General features: G+C 46.4%; 1 protein-coding gene across 3 annotated transcripts in view; it reads left to right on the top strand.

Annotated features, from left to right (window-relative positions):
• yip2 (yippee interacting protein 2) overlaps positions 1–25,259 on the top strand; it is a 263,544-nt gene that overhangs the window by 133,942 nt on the left and 104,343 nt on the right. For all 3 annotated transcript variants that reach the window (XM_075882775.1, XM_075882776.1, XM_037431692.2), the window contains one exon: positions 23,284–23,415. In XM_075882775.1, the coding sequence (XP_075738890.1) occupies positions 23,284–23,415 (132 nt within the window). The remainder of the gene's footprint in view (positions 1–23,283; positions 23,416–25,259) is intronic.

Below are 25,259 nucleotides of genomic sequence, written 5' to 3' on the forward strand. Positions count from 1 at the left end.
TCCGCCATAAACATTTCGCTTGATGCCCTGTCAGCTGGAGCTCTTTAGTTTGTTCTTCCAAAAATATTATAAAACAACTCGTCGAGCAAGCTACGTATCTGGTGTCCTTTTTGAAACAAGGTTGTGACAAATCAGCATCTATAGTTATTTGATTTAGGTCCGAGATTATAACTGAAGGAAACGCAGGTTACTTGATTTGATAGCGTGGTGTGGAGCACCGCACGGTGTGCAGGACAAAGCATGTTGAAAATACGAGCCCACGCTTTAGTGTTTTGTCCGCATTCGTCTTCTGTGGGTTACTTCACTGTTTACACAAACTTAATTTATGGTGATAACCATTTCATTCGATATTGTTGATCTTGCTCAACCTGCCAATACAGTGGGATTATTTCTGTTTGATGGAGCATTTCGTATAATAATTTTCATTTTCCCCTCTTTGTTCATTAAAGGCCATGCATGTAGTCCAGTTTCTTAACTGATTTTTTTTTTTTTTTTGTAAATATGCCTTAAACAGCTAGTCCTTCCTCTGTTATAACAATATCTTCAATACACATCGCGCTTCTACCTTGCGCATCCGCAGTTCCGGCCCCCACCCTTCGCGTTTGACTTCCTTTGTTCTTCGACTCGCTTGCACAGTCATAATTATGAATATCCCAGTACCGACTTTCCCACCCTTCATTATTGTTCCAAGCCCACCTCACATCTTACATATTTTTGTCTGCTAGAATATGTCGACAGTCATTGTCAAACACCACCGTTGGCGATGTCACTGAATGGGATTCGCTGAAATATAGTGAACTCAAAAGTATCTTAAAATTCACATTTAAATATAATCCAACATTATTAAGAGCACTCGACAAGGTTTTTTTTTTTTTTATAGTCCACCTATTTAACTTGAAATGGCAGGTGAACCAATTTTGATGCATCTGCGAAGTGGACAGAATTAAGGCCAGACTGGTGACAGAAGGTGCAAAATAAACGTAGGCAAGCTGAAAAAAAAAAACTTATTTAAATGGCGCGCCGACTAAACATGTCAGCGGCGGCGGCGCGCCGATCAGTTGGCTTTGGCGGCGGCAGCGCAGCAAAAACTGTCGGCGGCGGCGTGCGGACCCCTCAGCGCACATCTCTAACCACAAGCAAGAATGGCTACTGGATTGGCTTGTCTCAAAGTGTTGCCATGGTTGTGAGCCTACCTTTGGCCTGAGCGAGTCTATGCTGTGTTTAGAGTTTACGCTGTTTAATCATAGGTGACCAGTAAGCACTGTTTCGATTAACTGATGAAGTTTACTAGGCAACATATAGAAATCTAGCCATATGAGCCCATTTAGTTCCGTTAATGAGGCATTTTCGTTTAAGCGAGTTTCGTTTATTGGGAGTCCACTGTATCTATTTTTAACGTTTTGCATAGCACGTTCCGTTTGCTCACAAAATGATCACAGGATCGCTGTCAAAAGAACTCAAGTCATTAGTGCGCCAAGCGAGGCATAAGTATGCGTGACACATGGAAGAACAGAAGAAGCAAGCTGTGGCACTGCAGGTAACCTTGAAAAGAAAATGACTCGAGCTACAGAGCATGCTAGAAAGGAAAACAAAGCTCCCAAAACTCTGAAGTGCTTGTTGTAGTCAGTGGATCGCTTTCCGGAAGATGCCTGTGATGTGAAGTGCATGCAAAAGATCGGGAGAGCTCAGGCGTGAGGTATAATAGATTACGATGTCGGTTGTGCTGGTGCGAAACAGCGTGAATGCTGTGAGTAGCGAAAAGAAAGGAAAAAGAACAAGGAGTACATGCACAAAGAAAAAACCCCAGCGAAGACGACGATGCGAAGAGGCACGAGGGTGCTATGTCAACAACAGAAGAACGAAGGGACCCAATCAGGAGTTACCACAGAGGCCTGAGGGGCCAATCACTTGTTGACGCGGCAACCCAAAGAACTCCAGAAGCCCCTGAGTCAACCCAATGAGCCACAGGAGTCGGCAAGGGGCTCTTGGTCAGTTCGGGCAGAAGCCGGGTAGAGGCAGTTCATCAGGATCATGGTCGTGGTTTGCCCCGAGTGCTTGGCTGTGGCCTCTGGTCTGTGTGTCCGAGAAGACTGCCCAACTTTGTTGGCCCGGTCGGCACCTGCCTGCTCCGTCAGGGCCTACATCTGAGTGTCGTCCTGCTAATCGACTGGTTCCTCCAATGAAGGCAACGCCGTACACGTACCTGCTCACTGTAGACGTCCCCAACGCCTTAGTACTGATACTCACCGGTGAGACTGTACTGTTTGCGGTTGAACTAGACTGTTTGAAGTGTCTGCTCAGAGCTTTCTACGTAGGTTGTCAACTATTTTGTTTACCTTAGCTGCATGTTATGTGTTCTATGTCCGTGTGTTGTTTCGATAAAGCGAAAGAAACAGAAAACAGCATGCTATGTCTACTTATTCTAACAAACCCCATCACAATGGCCCCAAGCGTGGGGCGAGACTGGTTTCTGCTCTTTCAAATGAAACATAACAACCGCGACATGGACTTGAGCAAGTTAGGTTGCAGAAAAGCTAGGCCTAATCATAGAACGACTTGGGGTGTAGATGCAAGAGGAAGAGGTGTGGGAGAGAGAATGGATGCGAGAGGAGGAAGCACGTGCCAAAATGGAGCTGGCCACCGAACGTGAGGCTCGACGCGAGCAAGTGCAGCGCGAGGTGCATTCACGTCACGAGCAAACAGAGCTGTAGCGAGAGAGGAAGACGGGATGGCGGCCAACGTGGTCATGTCGTTCTCTCGCCACTTTATTATCCAGGCGATTACCGAAGCGGAGCGGCGGCGGCTGCCACGTCCGAACCGCCAGGCACGTGAGCTCGTTCTCTACAGCTCGCGCCTCGAGCTGTCGCATCAGCTGCACGAGAGGCGCAGCGCGGTGGCTAGAAAAATGACGATGAATGGCGATGATGATGACGCTACATATTACTCCCCCCCGCAGAAATGAAGCCGGAATGAAAATAATGAGACCGTATATACAAGCGAGTTAGGTTTGCAAAACGAAACGGGGTCCGTGAGCAGTCCAGGTCGTCAACTGGCAGGGACAGTCGGCAACCAGTGGGTCTCTGGCAGGCGACACTGGGAATGGCGCAGCGGACGAGGGAGGCTACGCAGGCACGCTGTTGGAAGGAGCGGGCGAGGGTCGTGATGAAGGGACACTTTTGTCGATAGCGAGTACCAACGACAAGGTGAAAAATGGTCAAGGGCCGAGAACACACACGGGCCGTTTCGGTGCGGTCGATTGTCGCGCGCACTCGGACACTGATGCTTAAAAGATGGACTGTAGCATGAGCGTAGTATGGCCAGTCCAGAGGGTCTAGTGTTACTTCCTTGTTGGAGCTGGTGGGAACGTCGACAGGGAGTGCGGTCAACCCTGGTAGTGTGTTTACCGTGCTGGTACGGTCGCTTCCGGTGGCACATTACCAGCTGTGGCGGCCGCCTGGTCGGCCGAGTAGATTGCAGATAAGTTGGAAACGGTGCTCTTTGGACCGATGAAGTGCGAAATGGTTTACAATAATAACGAGCCGGCTCAGAAGGCACTGATAGATTGCTTTTTCCGACCTTTGATGACGTGTAACGCGTAGGCGTACGCCGATGAGTCGTTGCGTTGTTCGAGCTAGAACTGACATTTGGTGATGCGAGATCGAGCGGCGGGTATGTGGCGTCACAGTTGTCATGGCCCGTCGACGGTGTTGAAATGCTCAAGCACGCGTACGTAGTGGTAGGCGGATGGTTTAACTGCGCATCTGTTGGGGCATGCACGGTGTGCTCCACCTGTGGTGAGCCAGGCGTGCGGCCCTCGGGATTTCCTGACATCGTCACAGCATCATGCACGTTCAGCCGTGCATGCTCAGGGGCTTGAACTTCTGTAGGATACATAGAGGATGATGTTAGTAGGTGCTGGCAGTCCACGAGGTTTTGAGCAGCAGGCACCGGTGTGCAGAGGAAACTGATGGCGTGCAGTGTCACAGCGGGCTCTGGGTCCATAGTGTGAGTGGTGTCGCGGGTCTCCACAGGTGCCGGGATAGGCGGGGAGTCTGCAGGAAGGTCAGCTAGCCCAGCTGAGGTGGTTGAGTCGCCCGGGACAGACAGTTCAGCCGACCAAGTCTCTGCAGCGAATGCGACAGTGCACGGGGCAGCGGCCGGTGTCGAATCTATGTGGCCAGTTGCAGGCAGGGAAATGGTCTGGACTGGCTGTGGGGCGAGAGGCGTCCTGGAAGGTGATGAGCCAGGTGCAGTTGTGTCATTTTTGGGAGGAGGAGCATGTTTAAAGGCCGTGAAACTTGAGCACGGCATCTCGCAAGTGATCGTACGGGCGAGGGCTCCAGGAGAAGTATGTGAGGTGGTGTTTGAGGTCATGTGGAAGATCGTATTCCAATACCTCGTACATGAGCTCTTGGATCCAAATGCCGTTGTGATACAAGGCCACCGCAAACTCCTCGAACCACGACTCTAGGCGAGAGGTCTGGAACGGGAGCAGTGGCGGGTCGCATTGAGGCTGCCAGGCTTGTGCTGACTGGAGCATGGCCGCGTAGCTCGGTGGCAGTAGTGCAGCGCCGGTCGCTTGTTCGTGTGTCCGTGGTCACCATTGTAGCGAGAGAGGAAGACGGGATGGCGGCCAACGTGGTCGTGTCGTTCTTTCGCCACTTTATTATCCAGGCAATTATTGAAGCGGAGCGGCGGCGGCTGGCATATCCGAACCGCCAGGCACATGAGCTCGTTCTCTACAGCTCGGGCCTCGAGCTGTCGCATCAGCTGCACAAGAGGCCCAGCGCGGTGGCTAGAAAAATGACGATGATGATGAATGGCGATGATGATGACGCTACAGAGCTCAATGCTCGTGCACAACAACATGAGGCAGAGCTGGCTCGAAGAGGCGGCGTTTTAAAAAAAGCTCTCGCTCCTTCGCTCTCGTCTTGCGAAGGCTGAAGCACGTTGCAGTGGGCGTGTAGAAACGACAGGTAAAGCCGATCGTTTCAAGCCGTCACAAATATGCCCTGTGCATACAACGTCCACGTTTCACGAAACACGAGGCGATTTTAATCATTCTTCAGCACTATCCGAAGTGGTGCGAATAGGACAGGTATCGCCGGTAGATAAGTTGCCCGCACTGTCCTTGGCTCTTGGTCAGTCCGGGCAGAAGCCGGGTAGAGGCAGTTCGCCAGGATCACGATCGTGGTTTGCTCCGAGTGCCTGGCAGTGGTCAAGAGTAGGAGCGGCCTGCTTCGCTTGATCTCTAGCTTCGGCGGTCCCCGGAGCCAGCGGGAAGCCACCACAGCCACCAGGTCACGGTTGTGGTTTGCCGCGAGTGCTTGGCTGTTGCCGCTTGTCCATGCGTTCAAGAAGACTGCCTGGTTTCGTCGGCTTGTTCTTCGACACCTGCCTGCTCCGTCAGTGCCTACATCGGAGTGTCGTCCTGCTCATCGACTGGTTCTTCCAATTATGGCATTGACGTGCACGTACCTGCTCGTCGTAGATGTTCCCAATGCCTTAGTACTGATACTCACTGGTGAGACTGTTCCGGTTGCGGTAGAACTAGACTGTTTGATGTGTCTGCTCAGAGCGTTGTACATAGGTTGTCAACCGTTTTGTTTACCTTAGGTGCGTGTTGTGTGTCCTATGTTCGTGTGTTGTTTCGATAAAGCGAAGGAAACAAAAAAGAGCTTCACCTTTTTTTTTTTATTGAGAGCATTGCTGTTACCAACGCAATGTCTACTTATTCTAACGAACTTCATTACAAAACCGTCGCAAGAAATGGCATGACTAGTCTTGTCAAAGCCAACAGTTTTCGTTGAACAGCTAAAGAAAAAAAAGGCGGAGATAGCTACTCTTGAAAACGAAATTATTGCAAAAGTAGAGCTCCTTTGTTAAGTAATGTACAAAAATAAAATTATGCTAACACTCCTTGAATTATCTTTTTTTGCATCCTTCAAGTCCTTGAAAAGTCCTTGAATTTTCAGCCAAATATTGTGTGCAAACCCTGCTTTCAGCACTGTGAAGGCAACAGGACCGCTTAGCTATAATAGGATGAGCCTTAGACATGCATTCATCCATGCCATGTCGTCTGCTCGTCGTCTGCCTGGCACCTGCTTGTAAGCCAAGTGAAAGAAACGGACAGCATCATCAAAAAATAAGTGGCTACACTCATCGCAGCTGGTGCCTCCCATTTTGAATTAATCAAGTAGTCATTAAGCACTGTGTGACACCTAAGTTACTGACTGATGCTTGTATTTACTTTAGGTCAATGTGCTGGTATTTCAACAGGAATGCATTCGTGACCATATTGCAAAGCCATAGTCAAATTCTCGATGCTGTAAGTGGGAGTGGGCAGTGTCTGACGAATCGTTTGTCAGGTATGGCTCTGTTTGTAAAGGGCATACACAAAACTAGACGTGCACAATTGGTGCCTTTCTAGGAGGCATGTATGTGACAAAGGCGCTAGTGACATGTTCGTGTTTTTTTTTTTTTGAAGAGAAATTATAACATAAGCTAACAACAGTTAACGAAAGGAAAAAAAGAACAATGTTAAAAGGGAACTTATGCGTTTGCCATGGCCATATTATAGTAGTGTTTCAGGTAGGGGAGGATGTTGTGGGGCCCTATGGACATAGTTACACCTGCAAATTGTGTTTGATTATGGCAGTGCCGTTGCTAGGTCCGGCTGAGATGGCGGTGCAGGCGAGCAAGTCATGGGGTTGGCCTTTGGTTGCATTTGTCAGATACTCCCTGGTGCACCTCGGCTGTTGTCTGCTTTGTGTGGCTAGATTGCACGACCTTGGTGTAGCTGTATGTCCAGTGATCTCTACTGAAGACCAGGTTCTACATGTAGTGTTGTATTTTTTGGAGGCGTAAGGTGAAGGAACTCGGGTGGCACAGTCTGCTTCAGGGGCTGAGGAAGGACCAGCAGTCGAGTTTCGGTGTGACGTTCCATTAATCACTCTTAAAAGGTGGCTTTGAGTGTTTGTCCTTGGACATATTTGCCCTCTCCAGAAGGGTGCCGTTGAAATGAAATCTTGCAAGAGATGACGGTAGTTATAGTGCGAGAACAGAACGACGACAAAGGGTCAAGAAGAAGACGAGCGCACCGTTTGTCGTCGTTCTCGCTAACTACCATCATGTCTTACCAACTATCCCAAACCGCCACAGTTCTTGCAAGAGAACGTTTTTTTTTAGCAACTTTATGGCGTCCTGAACTGTACGCTCTGTGGGGCCGTTACCGCAAGAGTAATATGGATTCGATGTCACATGGACGATCCCTAGCTGTATCGGAAAACAGTGGAAGCTGAAAAGCGATCACTGCACAGCTTTGTTGAAATGCCATAAGAAGAACGAGCGTGCACGCCTCGCCTATTGTTTCGGCTGTTAATGGACATGGATCATAGTCGTCATCAGCCTGACTGCGCCCACTGCAGGGCAAATGCCCCTCCCAAGTTCCGCCAATCGACTCGGTCCTGTGCTTGCTGCTCCCACATTATAGCTGCAAACTTTTTGATCTCATCGGCCCGCCTAACTTTCTGTCTCCCTTTCATATGTTTGGCTTTTCTGGGAATCCAGTCAGTTACCATTAAGGACCAGGGGTTATCCTGCCTACGTGCTGCGTGTCCAGCCTGTGTCCATTTTTTCTTCTTGATTTCAACTATGATACAGTCAAACCCCTTTATAAGAGACACTGATATAAGAAACAAATGTAAGAGACACCAGTGTGCCTACAGTAAAATGGTAGCCTGCTTATAAGAGACGCCTCATAAAGAGAATAATTGCTGCCCAGAGCATGCTTCTTATAAACGGGTGTAACCCCTTAACCTCACTTTGTTAACTGACCCATTCTGCTCATTTCTTGTGTCCTAAGGTTACACCTATTGCCATGCCCCAGCAGTCTAGTGGCTAAAATACTCAGCTGCTGACCTGCAAGTCAAGGGATTGAATCCCAGCTGTGGGGGCTGCATTTTCGATGGAGGCGAAAATGCTGTAGGCGCGTGTGCTCAAATTTGGGTGCATGTAGAAGATCCCTGGGTGGTCAAAACTTCCGGAGTCCTCCACTACCGCGTTTCTCATAGTCATATGGTGGTTTTGGGGCGTTAAACTCCACATATCTTCAAGGTTACACCTATCATTGTCCTCCCCATCGCTCGCTGCATCATTCTCAATTTAAGTTAAACCCTCTTTGTAAGCCTCCTGCTAAACAGGTTCAGCAGACTTCAGAGTCTGCCGGAGCTCAGAGCGTTTGCGCTAGCAGGCGCTTGGTGTGTAGCGACACCACGGACCATAGCTAATGGGGGGGGGGGGAGGGTCGACTCTCTTTCGCATCTAGCCGGGCGTGGCTTTGCCGTGTCAGGGGAAAAGGGGTTCCTGGTGGTTGAGCCGAAGCTGGGTGATTGGACCTTTAAGGCTCCCCGGCAGAGGAAACACACCCCTTTGGCCCCGGCTTCATGTAGACGGCACCCCTGGGCTGAACCACTCAGGGAAAATTGGCAGTCGCCCTTTCTTATCTTTCTCTTTCTGCATCTTCGTCTTCATCTCTCACTTTTTATCTGTCCTGTTAACTTCTCTTTTCCATTTACTTCTGAATTTCCTGGCGGCAAGGGTTAATCGTGTGTAGTTGCCAAACTTATTCGGTTATTGTGGCGATGCATAGCTGGCATCTCCAAGTGTTACTATTCAACCTTTTAGCGTCCCCTTGTTGGGCTCAGTGGTGGGTGGCCACCATCGCCGCTGAACTTTACACAATCTGTATGGCCAATTTTCCCCACCCCCCTCCCTGATCACCGCCCGAAAAGGTGGCGCACCGAAGAACCGTTCCTTTTCTCAAAACCAAAGCAGTCTTTTCCCAAGTTTAATGTCGTGCATAGTCAGAAAGAAAACAAAACAGTCCGAGCAATCTCACCTTTTATTGTCTCAAAAACACTGACTGAAACAATCGGCCCAGGGTATCGTGTAACCAAGTTGGGAAGTGGCGACCTCCTTTTGGAGGTTCGCGACAAGCTCCAATACGACAACCTATCTGAACTAGTAGCGTTTGGGAATGTTCCAGTTTCCATAGGCCCCCACAGATCCTTGGAACACAGTTCGCAATGTCATTTCTGATGACGACCTTCTTGGATTATCAGAGAGTGAACTATTGGAAGGCTGGCAAGACCAGAATGTAGTGAAGGTCCAAAGAATAGTGATACGACGAAACAAAGAAGAAACATCAACAAACCATATAATTATCACGTTCGGTACCGGTGACTTACCTGATTCAATCGAAAGCGGCTACTGCAAGCTTTGAGTAAGGCTCTACATACCAAATCCTCGTAGGTGTTTCAAATGTCAGCGCTTTGGACACGGATCGCAAAGCTTTAGAGGGCGCACGGCTTGCACAATTATGTAGCTCGAATGAGCACCTATCGGACGATTGTACTGCGGCAGCCCGCTGTGCGAACTGCGAAGGAGACCAAAGGCCCTATATACCAAATCCTCGTAGGTGTCTCAAATGTCAGCGCTTTGGACAAGGATCGCAAAGCAGCAGAGGGCGCGCGACTTGCGCAAACTGTAGCTCCAAGGAACACCCATCGGACGATTGTACTGCTGCAGCCCGCTGTGCGAACTGCGGAGGAGACCATCCCGCTTACTCGCGATTGTGCCCATCCTGGAAAAAGGAAAAACAAATTGTTGAACTTTAGTTTCAATTCAATCTCTCTGTTCAAGAAGGGCGCCAGCACTTCTCTCTCCACAACAAGCACTCTCCTTTCTTTGCAGATGTGACACGCCAGGGCGCCGCATCACATCTTCATGCACCCGCGAATGTCACAAAAAGTGGGACCGCGGTCACGCCACCTGCACCCAAGGCTGGACTAGCCTGTGCTGCTCCGCCGCCTGCTAAACAGGTTCAGCAGACTTCAGAGTCTGCCAGACCACGAACAACTGCACCCGCAGTAAGGTCCGAAACTTCTGTGAACTTGCCTGCTAATCAGGCAGGCACCATCTGCCACCTCACAGGAGGTGATGGATACAAGTCCACCTCCTCCGGCACCTCAAGCACTGAAGGATAGGCGCAACTCTGCAGCGCGGCAAAAAAGAAAAACACCGAATTACAAGACCCCCAAAAGGCCCTGAAACCTAAGTCAACACTTTTCTACACACAGCATAACACAACAATAAAATGACACAAATACTACAGTGGAACGTCAGAGGACTGCTGAGAAACCTCGACGATATCCAAGAACTTCTGCTCAAACATACACCAAAAGTGCTGTTTGTGCAAAAAACACACTTAGAATCCAAGCACACAAACTTCCTACATAGTTGCACTATTTTTCAAAAAGATCGGGATGATGCTGTCAGATCATCTGGCGGTGTTGCCATCGTAGTTGATCAAGAAACAGCTTGCACACATTTACCGCTTCAGACCCCCTTTGAGGCAGTGGCCGTCCGAGCTGTCCTCTTCAACAAACTGGTCACAATTTGCTCTATTTACGCACCCCCACATCACCAACTCAAGAATCAGGAACTCCAGTCGTTCATAGATCAACTCCCAGAACCCTATGTTGTCCTGGGGGACTTTAATGTGCATAATAGTATATGGGGCGACACTCACTGCGATGCGCAAGGTTGCCTGATTGAACAGTTCCTTTTTTCTTCCAGCGCGTGCCTCTTGAGTCGCAAAAAGCCAACATATTACAATATTGACACAATGTGACTTCAAGTTACGCGCGCTAGCCGATACTTGTGCCCTCCAGATGGTTTATGACGCATGAACCTGCAGGGCCCAGCTGTACGTGAATTCTTGCTGTGCATATTCCGGTAGGGTTGATGAGGTGACCTCCTGCTGTGCGAACTTGTGGTCCCTTCCAAGGAGTCAGCACTTTCTTCAGTATTTTAGAAAGTCTGCTACTTATCACTGAATAATCTGCACCTGTATCTACCATACAGGTGCATCACTGTGCACCTGTATGCACAGTGATGCAAACTGCTTGTCATGTGCTCCGATTCAACCTGCTGCTTCTGCTTCACCCGAGGACGGTGAAGATTTTGTTTTCTTGGGAGCTTGGACACCGTCAGAGATGGCACATCATCAGCTTGTCAGCGTTCGTCCTGTGAAACAACGTTCTGTATAAAAAGAACTTTGACAACAATACAGCGACATTCCCGCTTGTCGTCCCTTCACTTCTGCGACCAGAGATTTTGGAGGCTTGCCACGACGATCCATCAGCTGGACATTTAGGAGTAAGCAGAATGTTAGCACGCATCGGCACTAAATACTACTGTCCAAAGTTGCTTAGCTCTATACGATGCTATGTCAGAACCTGCCGGGACTGCCAAAGACGTAAAACCCCACAGCTAAAACCAGCAGGTCTCCTTCAACCGATAGAACCACCAGAGGCCCCATTCACACAAGTGGGAATAGACTTACCGGGCCCATTTCCTACGTCGTCATCGGGAAAACGGTGGATATTAGTTGCAACCGACTATTTAACCCGATATGCCGAGACAGAGACTCTTGTTAGAGGATCAGCCGTTGAAGTAGCCAAATTCTTCGTCTCCAACATCGTACTGCGGCACGGAGCTCCAAGAGCGTTGATTATAGACCGAGGAACTGCATTTATGGCCGACGTGATGAAATGTGTAATGAAATCGACGCACACCAGTCATAGGAAAACGACAGCATATCATCCTCAGCTGAATGGTCTTACCAAACGACTGAACAGAATGCTGGCTGATATGTTGTCGATGTACGTCAATATAGAACACCGTACTTGAAATAAAATATTACCCTATGCAACATTCGCCTATAACACTGCGATGCAAGAGACAACACGGATGACGCCATTCCATCTTGATTTTGGCTGGACGGTAACGACACCTTTAGATGCAATGTTACCTGTTGACGAGACGTCTGAGAATGACTATGACGTTCACGACTACATACAAAGAGCAGAAGAAGCCAGACAGCTGGCACAATATCGCATTCTCCAACAGCGGAAAACCGACACGCACCAATACAATCTGCGAAGAAAGGATGTCCAGTGCCCACCAGGAGACAGAGTATGGGTGTTGATTCCTGTACGATTATGTGGCCTGTCAGAAAGACTGCTTCGCCGCTATTTCAGTCCGACAGAGTGCACGATCACGTCGGCTCGCTCAACTACAAGGTTATGCCAGAGGGACAGGATATTTCATCATGGCGGCGGCATTGTACGGAAACTGTGCATGTTGCCAGGATGAAACTGTATCACGACAGGCAATGAAACGCCGAGGACACAACATTGTTTGACAACTGCATTCACGACGAGGTGTTGTGAATGACTGCCATGCAACCAGTTCAACACAAGCATCGGGACGATGCACTCTGGAAAGGGGGGCAATGACGCAATGTGACTTCAAGTTACGCGCGCTAGTCGATGCTTGTGCCCTCCAGATGGTTTGCGACGCACTAGCCTGCAGGGCTCAGCTGCGCGCGACCCGTGTTGGAAAAAATAAGAACGTGGAGGAAGAAGCAGAAGTGAATCCTTGAGACAACTTGGATATTTCGTTCTTGCTGTGTTGTTATTCTCGGGCACAAGTTCGCCCTGCCCTGCCTGTGTTAGCCTATTAAAAGTGTTCATTGAACGGTGCGTTACATTATTGTCAACAATACCTACTCGTCAATAGACCTCAGCATAACATCTGCATCACTCCTACCTCAATTTAAATAGTAAGCCATCAATAATCTATACGGTAGTGGCCATTTTTTTATAGTTCTCGGCACATCAATATCAAATATATGTCCTCCACAGGTTCCCAAATCGCTTGCCAATAAAGCCAATTGGGAAAAGTTTCAAAAAATGACTCTCCTAAGTTGAACTGACATGGGTGTGTTAAGCATAGAAGCGGCTGTGAGCTACCTGACAGCTTTTTTGATTGATGCTGGAATGAAATGTATACCACAAACATGTGAACTGTCACGCAAACGACGAGTCCCATGGTAGAATAATGAGTGCCGTAATGTGCGCAAAGAACAAAATAAGGCATGGATGTTGCTTAGAGACTTGCCTACAGCCGAGAATCTTATAAACTTTAAGAAAATCAACTCTCAAAGAAGGAGGACGCGCCGACAGGCGAGAAGAGAAAGTTGGCATAAATTCTTATCAGGCAGTAATTCATACACAGATGAGGCGAGAGTCTGGAACATGGTTAGTAAGGTAGCAGGACGACAAGTACAAACACTTTCTCTTGAGAATACACAAAGGGAGAGCTTGGAAGACCAGGCGAACACTGTCGGGGCACACTTCCAGTGGGTCTCTAGCTTATCACACTATAGTGAAGCGTGCCAACGATACAAAACCAGAATAGAAAAACAGAGATTAGGGCATAAACCCACAACACATGGGCCATACAATGAACTTTTCTGTTTGGCTGAGCTACAAGCCTCACTTACCTGCTGCAATAAATCTACCCCAGGCCTGGACCGTGTGGCATATGAAATGTCAAAACATCTGCTCTCCTCCCTCTGTGCAATGCGATATGGTCTTCCAGCGAGGTACCCTCAGCCTGGAAGGCAGCTATCGTTATCCCAATTCTAAAACAAGGCAAGGACCCGGCCTCAGTTTCCAGCTACAGGCCAATGGTGTTTACCAGCTGTCTTTGCAAGGTCTTTGAGAAAATGATTAACAGGCGCCTGATGCACTTCCTTGAAATTAATGGCCTACTTGACCCATACCAGTGTGGGTTTCGAGAGGCTGGGTCCACCACTGACCACCTTGTCCGTATCGAGGCACAAATTCGCAACGCTTTTGTTCATAAGCAATTTTTTCTTTCTGTGTGTTCCTCGATATGGAAAAGGCATATGACACTACATGTCGCTATGGCATATTGCGAGACCTGTCACATTTAGGTGTGCTGGGTAGAATGCTGACAATTATCAAAAGCTACCTGTCCAACCGTGCATTCCGTGTCCGAGTGGCACTGTCCTCTCTCGAGTATTTGTCCAAGAAACAGGAGTGCCAGAAGGTGTATTGAGCTGCACACTTTTCATAGTTAAAATGAATTGCTTGCACCTGTCTCTCCCACGTAATATTTTTACTGCATATATGTCGATAATGTAGAGATTGGTTTCAAATCTTGCAACATCTTAATGTGCCAGTGTCAAGTTCAACTTGGGTTGAACAAAGTATCTCAATGAACAGATGAGAATGGTTTTATACCCCTGTCACACGGGCACTTAAAAGTCTTTTAAGTAAGCGGTCTTTTTCCGAAAAGGAGTTCCTGACAGCAGACACACGGCACAGAGCGAGCTACTTTTCAGAAGCGGTCTTTTTCGTAAACTGAGTTCTTCGATCTCTTTTACGGCTCCGAATGAGTAGCCTCGAAACCAGTAGGCGCCAGCAATTTTCGAGTGGTGGAAAAAAAAAGAGCAAACGCTTATTTTTCTGTCACCAAAACTCTTTGTAAAAACAAATTTCATATCCTGCAGAAGGTGTATTGAACTCTTTTAATGGTTATTTCCTTTTCTACTCTCGTGAGCAGCTACGTCGCGTCGGCAATATTACGTGGGGACGCTCGGTCTCGCGCCGAGCCATTTTGCACAAGCGAGGAAAGCGTGGCAGTCGTGTGTTTGCCCGTCATTCAAGTGGTCAAGCTTGTATAGGGCAATGCCGACTCGCTACTCAGGAGTGATGGTTTCACGCATGCTGGTGCACTGTCTTTCGAACTCACTGCACAAGCTCTCCACAGTGGTGCCCAGTGGTGCCAGACAGACTTGTGCACGTTGCTAGTTATGGGAATGCTTCCTTAACTAGTGCAACGAACTTTCACATTGGTGTTTCTTCATCTGTTATTCTTAAATTTATTTGGAGAAACGAGCAGTGCAACAAGTCTTTAATTTGTACATCGTGATACATCGTTTAATTTTCATTGCTTCTCTTTTAACTGCTAGCGCCACGCTTTCGCTAGCGTCTTGGAACGAAAACACTAAAAGGAGATCATTGCTGCCGTGTGTCTGCGCCGCAACACCTCTTTGTTAAAAGTCTTTCAACTTCGTAAAAGACCGCTTACTTAAAAGACTTTTTGCGCGCCCGTGTGACACAGGTATTACACTCAACGAGCAAAAGAGCACTTGCGTCTTGTTGAGCCGAAAGAGGGGCCTTCATCCTGACTCCTACATTGACCTGCATGGTCAACCTCTGGCAGTGAAAACCGAGCACAAGTTTCTTGGACTAATATTAGACACTTAACTAACCTCAATTCCACACATCAAATATTTAAAAGACAGGTGCTTAAAAATAATGAATATTTTGAAAGTGTTGTCACACACTACGTGGGGTAATGACAGAAAATGTCTAATGAATTTATATAAAAGCCTCGTAGGCACACGTTTAAATTACCATGCTATAACCTATCAGTCGGCAACACCATCAGCCTTAAGTATTGTCGACCCTGTCCACGATCTAGACATTCGCCCCTCTACGGGTGCTTTTACAACTAGCCTCGTGGAGAGCCTGTACGTGGATTTGAATGAATGGTCGCTCCACCTACAGAGATGTTATGTGTCTTTTGTGTACTTTCTGAAGGTAAAGGCAGACAAGCAACACGCCTCCCATTTCACAAACAATGATTTGTCCTGCTCTGGCTTGTTCGAGAACTGTCCTTCAATGAGGCAGCCCTACTCGCTTCATGTAAGGGGCCTGGCTGAAGAAACAGGTGTGGCTCTTCTCAAACACAGTTTGATGGCTCCTGCTGCATATCTGCCACTGTGGCAGTGGCAGCTTATAGACTGTGATGTCTCTTTTGTGGAAGTCGCAAAGCACCCACCACTTGCACACATACATACATACTTCCTAGAACTTCAACATAAATACACATGCCCTGAGTTCTTTACCGATGCCTCAAAGTCCAACACTTCTGTGTCATATGCAGCGGTAGGCCAATCCTTTTCCGAGGCCGGCGTTCTTAATTCTGATGCAATAATTTTCACAGGAAAAGCTTATGCAATACTGACGGTTGTAAAACACATCAAACAGATAAAATTACAAAAGGCGATAATATACACAGATTTTTTAAATGTGGTTAAAGCCCTGAAAACTTCTAAAAAACACAGAAACCTAGTGCTGGTGTCACTTTACTCACTTTTGTGCACACTGTACACCTCAAAACAGCATGTCGTTGTCTGCTGGGTGCTAGGGCACCGTGAGATACAAGGGAACGTTTTGGCGGACAAGCTGGCTGCTTCTGCCAACGACACCCCTTCCAATGCATCAATACCAATCCCTGCACTTGTCTTGAAACCTTTTCTAAAACGAAAGCTCAGGGGGTACTGGCAGCACGTAGGATAGGCACACAGACAATAAACTCTATGCTATTAAGCTGCAACTAGGTAATTGGCTGCCACTATCAAAATCATGATACACAGAAGTAATACTAACAAAGCTTAAAACAGGAGTACACACGCTGCACATTAATATCTTCTATTGTCAGAGATGTGGAGAACCACTTACGGTTCTCCACATTCTCGTATTCATATCTTCTGTCTACCGGCATTCCACTATATTGTGAGAGATGTGGAGAACCACTTACGGTTCTCCACATTCTCGTCCAGTGTAATTAGCTAGATGCTCTAAGAAAAAAGCACTTTTTACTGCCCTACCGACAACAGCTTTCATCACGCCCTGGGATGCTCATCGGTAGGGATCCGCTTTTTAAATTGCAATCACTTTTCCCTTTTTTTAAAGATGCTCACAGCTTTCACCCCATATTTCGAGGTGTTCCGTAGCACGACCTTTGTACCATGATCGTGGCTGCGGTGACAATATCTCCGTGATGATTTTATTATCATGACATTTTGCCATCCACTTTCACTGCACATATTTCACGCCACTACCATGATTTTATCGCCTCTATGTTTTTATCCCCGTTAGCGCAAGGAATTTTAAGGCCCCTTTACAGCCACGCATTATATCATTGTTCATATCTCTAGTCTATTGAAATGGCGCTCTTTAGCCATCAAATGGCCCTCGCACCATGAAACACCATACATCATCATCATCAGCAGCAGCACCTATACTTTTTGCAAGCTGTGCATGACTCGGCTAGGATTTGATACCCCTGTCACATGGGCACCCGCGAGCTTCATTAAACTCAGTGTATTTAAAACTCTGTTGGGAAATGCGACGGTGATCGAGTTGTGGCAGTGTCACACAGCAATGACAAGGTTGTAGCAGTTGCCTCGAGGTGCTCAGTGGGTGCTGTTCGATTTTCACAGAATTACTCTGATATCACCTGTAGTTGCCCTATTATGAATCTTCATTAAGTGGATTTTACAACAAGACACTGTTGAGTAGATCTGAAGCAAAAAAAGAGCATGAAAAATACCTCCAAATTAAAATACATTCGCTGAGTGTAGCGAGGTTGACAGCCACACTGGCCACTTTGTTCTTATGCTATGCTTGTTTACAGATGCGTCATGCTCGACATTAGTGTGAAGAGTAGTTGCACTCTGGCGGGGCAATATATATTTATAGAAATGTACATTAGACATGGGCCCTGCAATGAAATGTTTAATATTACCAAAATGGATTATTGTTTTGAGTGTGGAAATTAGTGATCCAAACTTCATTCCGCCGCTAACGGAGAATGCCAAGCTTCGTCGAAATGCTCTGTTTACTTTCCTTGGCATAAGGGAAGCTGTGGGACGCCGATCCGTAGACATACTGACGAGAAAGTTAAATGAAGTTGGTGGTTGCCAGGGTACAGGACTTCTTCCCACTGTGCAGCAAGTGGAGCACCTCCAGTCGCTTGTTGCTCCTGAGCAGCAGGCCATCCTTGACATCATAAGAGCACTAGGCATGCGCCAGGTGGTCCCTCATTGCATCTTTGTTGATTTTGTTTTAAATGCTTTTGAGCTAACACAGGAAGAAAAAAAAATCATGTTGACTTTATATTGTTCAGTCTTATCTTTTGACTGAGTAGGACTTGGGAAGTGAGGAACAGGTGCTTTCCTGGTGTATAAGTGACTGCATTTGGAAAACTTTGTAAAACAAGCCTCATGCATTGCGATCTTGGCAGGCACACCAGTTATTTTAATATTGATTCTAAAGGTCTGTGAGCAAACTTGATGATAACTTCGGGCTGCCCAAAGATATAACATTCATACTGGGCAGCCATGAACAATGGCGAGCGTTTCTTTTTCAATCTGTGTGTATGGTGGCTATTTTTCTGTTAGTGAATGTGATGAATAAGCACTCGGTTGCCCATCCTGCAGAAGAACAACTCTGATGCAGCGCTGACTGGTGTCTGCAGACATCACAGGTTTTCTGTGTTAAAACAAACTAAGACAGGTTTCAGAGTGAAAGCTTTGCAAAGCTGGGGAAAACTGTCTTTTGGGGGGTTTGTTGGGCATGACAGCAGTTGGCCCCGGTATCAACCTTACACCTGATGGTGGCTTCTGCGACATCCTTGACATCCTGCGAGTAGCCATCCAGGGGTCATGCTCATCAAATGTAGCACTTGTGGGAAAGAATCCTCTTCCTCTGCTGCGCCAACCTGCTGTATACAATGTGCATGTTTGACTCCTGAATGGCACCTGTGGTTTACAACACACGCGGTAAAGTGGCTTCAGCCACCATACTTGTTACAGCGCTTGTCTTTAGCAGGACACCTTGCTTTCTCGTATTATGCGAGACCACAGCTTTAACGCAAACCAAGAATGGTTCCCGTCTTCTCAACATGTACACTGCTCTTATCTGCTGTGCTCGCAGAGACCACCTGGATTTCGTAGAAACAATTCTGTCCTTGCTCTTTGGTCCAGCCAATTTCAGTAACTTTGGCATATGAAGGATTTTTCGCAGGAAGTTTCTGCTGCAAGCTCTTGTCCTTAGAATATTTCAACAGTGCCATAATCTTTTTTCTAGTTCCCTGAATTTGCGCTGATGAGCAATTGTTCAATTAACCACTCATTGAAACCTCTCACAGGTTCCAAGAGCCAAAACGAAATTCATTGAACATCAGATTCACCACTTGTGCATGGAGGGCTTCAAACTTTTCAATGACCTTGACTACATTTTACATCTCATTCTCATCTTGAAACTTGAAAGTTATCAAATGCTTGTCTTCCTTCTTTATCAAATATTAAGAAAAGTTGTTGCCAGACCTTTCTTATGCTGTTGCTTTAATCTGGTCGCGATAGAATACCGAGGAAACTTACTTTTCATTAGTCCAGTTGTTGAAAACATTGCCAATGGTGTCTAGTGGTCTTGTCAGTGGAAGTAACGTTGATGCCGTATTTTGTTGCTTGTTGGGCTCTACTTGGGTCACATTGAACACGGGGAGGGGGGGGGGGGGCAGATGTTGACTAACGGGCAAGCGAAACACACTTCTCACCACTTCTGACACCATGTGAGCGTGAAAGGGCATGGTCTGGAAAAGTGCTTATTGTCAGATATGGCACTGTTCATGAAGGGCACATTCAAAATGAGAGATGTGCCTGTCTAGGGTGCATGTACTATCGGCATCAAATGAAATGTGAACAGCGGAGCGCGTGGCACAAGCGTTATCAATGGCATAGTGTGTGCCGTCGACTATTCATTGGTACAGACAGGCCCGCACATCCGGTGTGGCAGCACTGCGGGATACCCCTACAGCGCAATATTTCTGCTTGTGTTCCAGGTATGGTTTTTGAAAGGAACACCATGAAAAAAAAAAAAACGGACGTTAAACTACGTCAGCCGAAGCCGAGTAGTGTAACACGGTTTATCATCATAATGCTGGCAATTTTACGCTGTTTCACTTTGTGCCGGTAAAGCAAAACGATTTTCGCTTTTACGAAGAAACGCTCGGCATTTCCAGGTGAGGTAACGCGTTTTCAGATCGGTTTCTGAAAGAAGGGTGCAGGTGAAGCAGCGCTGACGAACGAGATGCGACGATTGTTTGAAAATCAACCGCAAACCAATTATATTTCTTTTTTGTTTTATCGTGCCAAGTCACCGATTGCACTGCAACGCTGAAGTAAAAGCAAGAAATTGGGAGTGATACGATCAAGAGCGTTTGGCATGCCCACGATGGCCACCATTACCACTATACGAAAACTAGAGCAGAAATGGAGATTACGCACTGTAAGGGGATCGCGCAGTGCTGCCAAACCAGATGTGCACGCCTGTCAATGGTGATAACTGGACGGCCAACACTATACTGTTTCTAATGCTTGAAACACGCGCTCCACTGTTCGGGTTTCATTTGACACTGATAGTACATGCTCTAGTAGAAGAGATGGCTAAATATGCAGCTTATGTTGTGAATAAGGACAAAATCTACCTGATGCTTTGTCCTTAGCCTGAGATGGCACAAAGCTTATTTCACCATTTATTTGTTGCTGCCAGCGCAGTGAGTGAACAGCACGTGCAAGTTCAAATCGAAGGCATGGGTGCTGCCATGTTGATTTGTAACCGCACCTGCCAGTAGTTACTGTTGCAGCAGTTAAACGCACACTATATCAATGTGAAGAAGAATAAACATGTCAATGTAATGTAACATTTTATTGTCTCAACGTTTTGCTGTGCAAGCATGTGGCTTGGCTACACCCCGTAGCCTTGGTAGTGCTGAACAGTAATGGTGGAGTGGAGTATAAAAGCTCTACTTTAATTATTGAAAGCTGTGCATAGCTGTTTTACAGCCCTAGGACATGCGGAATTAGATCTTGAAGTGTAGTTTTCTGCTTTTGCTTGCTGTGGCGTGTTCTGGGTCCTGCGTGCCCCCAGGTTTGGCAGCAGCAGTGGTCATGAATATCTCTCCTTTCACCTCCCTCTGACAGTGCTGTCTCACGATTTCTAATGGGCTTCAGGTTCCTCTCCTCAAAACATTGCTATGCTTTACTGGTGTCTGCAAAAGGAAAGTTGAGTGGCACTGGCTCTCCCCACTGTGGTGCTTGGCTGCTGACCTTCATCTTGGACACATTTCAATGGAGGCAAAAGGCTCGTGTACTGTGCAATGTTCCGCACGTTAAAGAACACCAGAAGGTTGAAAATTCCAGAGATTTTCACTGTGATGTTTCTCATAATCATACCTGCATTTGGGGGATAAACTCCGCATATTATTGTTGTTGTTGTCGTTGTCCCCCTATTTCCTTTTTCAATCTGTTGAACAGAGAGGTCGGACTCATTGGCAGTGTGGGTGATAACAACAATAATATCTGGGGTTTTATGGCCCAAAGCCACGATATGAATCTAAGAGACGCCGTGGTGGAGGGCTTTGAAAATTTCAACCAACTTGCATTATTTAACGTGCTGTGACATGTGTGCAGTACACAGGCCTCGAGTCTTTCGCCTCCACAGTAATGGGACAGCTGGGATTGAACTCTCTTCAAATTAGCAGTTGAGAACCATAACAACTACACTGCTGCACTCTGGGTCAGACAAGTGGAGAGATGGGCTGGCCACCCTTTACACAATTGCAGCAGCAGCACAGATGAACAAGTTTCTTGCCCTCTGCTTCATTATACTATGCACATCAATGACTTCCTGGGTACAATGACAACCAGGACAAGATGACGGCACAAGCGTTATTGTACGGAACTTCATACACAGAGTACACAGAAACACAATTGGCACAAGCGCTTACTTTCAATAAAATAAATTAGAGCTTGCAAATGTACTATACAGTGAAAGAAGAAAGAAGGAACAACCACACCTAATCACCTGATCATAACACGTGCGCATAACACTGCATTTTAATCAGCTGCCATCAAAAAAACGTGTTTCTTTTGGAATTAAGAGAAAGGATGGTATGCTGACACACTTGTCATTGCCGCAGATCATTGCTGCAGTTTCTGTTTCACGCGTGAACCGGTCTTTGACCGATTCACGGAAATTCCGTGGTATATAAGGAGCAAAGCTCTATTGCAATACCTGTAAGAAATGGAGTAGGATGTAAGGTCTTGTAGACTTTGCAAAAGTGTTGGAAATTGTATCTAAAAAAAGTTTTACCACAAATCGTACAGATATCTTGCTGTGTGCACTTCCTCTAGCTTCATCCGCTCTAGTATTTGAACAGAACAAATGTAATGCTAAAAATAATTTGAAGCTTCTGTGACAGGCTTATCTTATACAGATCTTCGAAAAATGCAGCTCAGAAGCTTGTGGTGTATTTTATAGTGATATCGTAAATTAATACCTTCTATTTTAAGTAAATGTCTGGCATGTGACACACTGCTCCTGGTGTGTGGGTAATTAATCTGCAAACTTGGTAATTCATGGTCATTTCATTATTTTGTGATGCATAAAACTATTTTTATTTATTTGTAGCCTCAATAAGTATTTTTCTCGGACAAAGGCACGTAATTCTGTCTATTTAACAGAGCAGGTCTTTCAGCATAAAAGCAAACTGCATTTGTGTTCTAATGTATTTTAATTATAGGAGCTTATTAGTAAATTTCTTCTTACTGTGCATGTTGTCTTCTGTACCAAATATGTCTTCTCTACCAAATATTTGCTTTTTTGTTGTCTTTGATGTACAGTATTCACGTTCACTTTGATCACCCAAATTAGCATGACTGTTGGCTGCTGTCCAGTGAGGTGGCAGCAACCTGTTTAAGGGTTGCTGTTTAACACCACTTTAAATTCTCAATCAATTTTGATGTAACTGGCGGAGCGTATGCATAATTGTGAGCCGATTTCAAGCGTGTGGTTATACCTCTACAACGTGTAGTCTTAAAATTCCTAACATTTCACTTGCCTCTTCCAGACAAGATGTTTTCTAAGCTGGAGGTTAATATGAAATAAATCAGCACATTGCAATGTTCTGAAATGAGGACTGTATGCAATCAGAAAAAATGTGGTTTTTCTAAACCAATTAGAAAAATATTTATGGAATGTTAAATATTTACAACTGGAATTTCAGTCACATATGTTCAACACACTTTAACTTCTGTGTGTTCAAGTAGTTTTGGAACACCCGTTCTTGTATTTTTGCATACAGTTCTTTTTCTATAGTATTGTAATATACCGATCTAATTGATCATTTTCTCAATTTAGGGAAAATTGTACATGGAAAAAGGCACATGAATTGCTTGATGCTTTATAATACACATATTTCACTTGGCAATTCATTGTATACTTGAAATCAGCTCGGAGATATACAAACACTCGGCAAGTATCAGCAAAATAAAATGTTCCCTCATGAGTTGTTCAGTGCAGCAGGTTCTCCTCTGACAAGAGAAGAATAAAGTTTGGTGTTAATATTGATTTCTGAGCTTCTGTGTTGGGCTTCAAAGGAAAGGGCGAACACTCCTGAGGGTATACTTTTTGGGCCATCTGTTTTTTTAAGGTTGCCGCGAAAGACACCCCCTACTGCTCGAGGCACGTGGCCCTTCACTGTGGTCTGTCTCAGAAAACGCCATCGCTCAATGTCAACCGGCTCTGTGGCTCTGGTTTCCAGGCAGCAGTCAATGGCGTTCAGGTATTGTGGCGAGCCCACATGGCTTAATTTTCAGTCCTTCTTTTTTTTATAAAGAAGCGACTGTGTTTTTGAACTTCTAAATCTCGGCGTGAACATGTCGCTGACATGAGAGAAATTTCAAAAAGTCTCCACCTTTGTGTGCCCATGTCCTGCTTGCACCGAGTTTCAAGATGTTTGAGAACAGTTAGCTACTATGCCTGGCATACGTTCCTGTAATAAATTTTTTTTTCACCGTAATCAGTTCACAGGTTGTCATTGTGATTCCAATTCCTTGGAACGTAATGAGTTGGGGCCGGATTTTTAGGCACTAAAAAAGTGTGTTTTAGATGCCAAAGACGGGCAGGTAAAACACCATTTTAGGCCCTCAAAATCTTAATTGTAGACACAACAAATTTCTGCAAAAATTCAAATAGCCCAAAACAACGACGTCAGCGACTTGTATCTACGGCAAGAAGCAAAAAAGTGTTTAATATAGTAGAAAGATACCAACGATTGAACATAGGCATGCATTTCCTGTGCAATTCGCAGTATGTGGTCTTTCGTTTTATTGTCTAGCATTGTGCATCAAGTGTGGGCCCCTCATTAGGTTAGAGCATTTCGAGCTAACAAGCGTAATAGTGCACTGGGCACTTCAGATCATTCCTGGTAATATTTGCAAAATTACATGTTGCGGGAAAACGCTCAATTTCTAATGAATGCCACATGCCCTTCTCACGGGCGTGCGCCCCAAGATCTAGGGAGTATAGCAAGGAATGGTCCTGATTTTACGTCGCTCCTTTACATTGACATTGGTGGGCTGATGTCGCATACTGTACACTCATCAGAGCTTCGTTAAATGCTAGCTGTATCTATAAAAACAGACGAAAAATGTTCCGTCTCCCGATTATATTCTGCATTTTAAATGGTACATCATTGAGAGTGTTGCACGTGACATTGTTCTACTTGCCATGTGCAATTTGTGTGTTCTGTTGTGTAGCATGACTGAGGAGTACTTTTATTTCGGCTAGCTGCTTCACATTAATTTGAAAGGGAAGCGCGAAGACAAAGGCAAAAGAAAAACAGCACCCTTTTTCTCTGTTTTTCTTTTCCCTGTGTCTTTGCACTGCCCTTTCACAATCAGTATAATGAATGAACACTGAGAGAAAAAATAAAACACCCAAACGGAATGTCAGCTTGTTATTATTTTTATTTTTGTTTTGAATAGCCTCGAGATGCTATTCACTAATCGGCCCTCGTTTAGCATCCACCTCGGTGGACCAGTCGCTATAGGGTGCACCGCTGCTGACCCGAATACTGCGACGTCGATTGTGGCCGCGGCGGTCGCATCTAGATGGAGGCGATAATGTAGATGCCCGTGTACTGCGCGATGTCAGTGCACGTTATAAACACCAGATGGTCAATATTTGTGAAGACCTCCGCTACGGCATTTCTCATATTCGTGTCGTGGTTTTCTTTACATAAAACTGCACATACTACATCTACTACTACTACTACTACTACTACTACTACTGCTGCTGCTGCTGCTGCTGCTGCTGCTGCTGCTGCTGCTGCTGCTGCTGCTGCTGCTGCTGCTGCTGCTGCTGCTGCTGCTGCTGCTGCTGCTGCTGCTGCTGCTGCTGCTGCTGCTGCTGCTGCTGCTGCTGCTGCTGCTGCTGCTGCTGCTGCTGCTGCTGCTGCTGCTGCTGCTGCTGCTGCTGCTGCTGCTGCTGCTGCTGCTGCTGCTGCTGCTGCTGCTGCTGCTGCTGCTGCTGCTGCTGCTGCTGCTGCTGCTGCTGCTGCTGCTGCTGCTGCTGCTGCTGCTGCTGCTGCTGCTGCTGCTGCTGCTGCTGCTGCTGCTGCTGCTG

The sequence above is a fragment of the Rhipicephalus microplus genome, unplaced genomic scaffold (genome assembly GCF_043290135.1).
Source record: "Rhipicephalus microplus isolate Deutch F79 unplaced genomic scaffold, USDA_Rmic scaffold_14, whole genome shotgun sequence".
Lineage (NCBI taxonomy): Eukaryota > Metazoa > Arthropoda > Arachnida > Ixodida > Ixodidae > Rhipicephalus > Rhipicephalus microplus.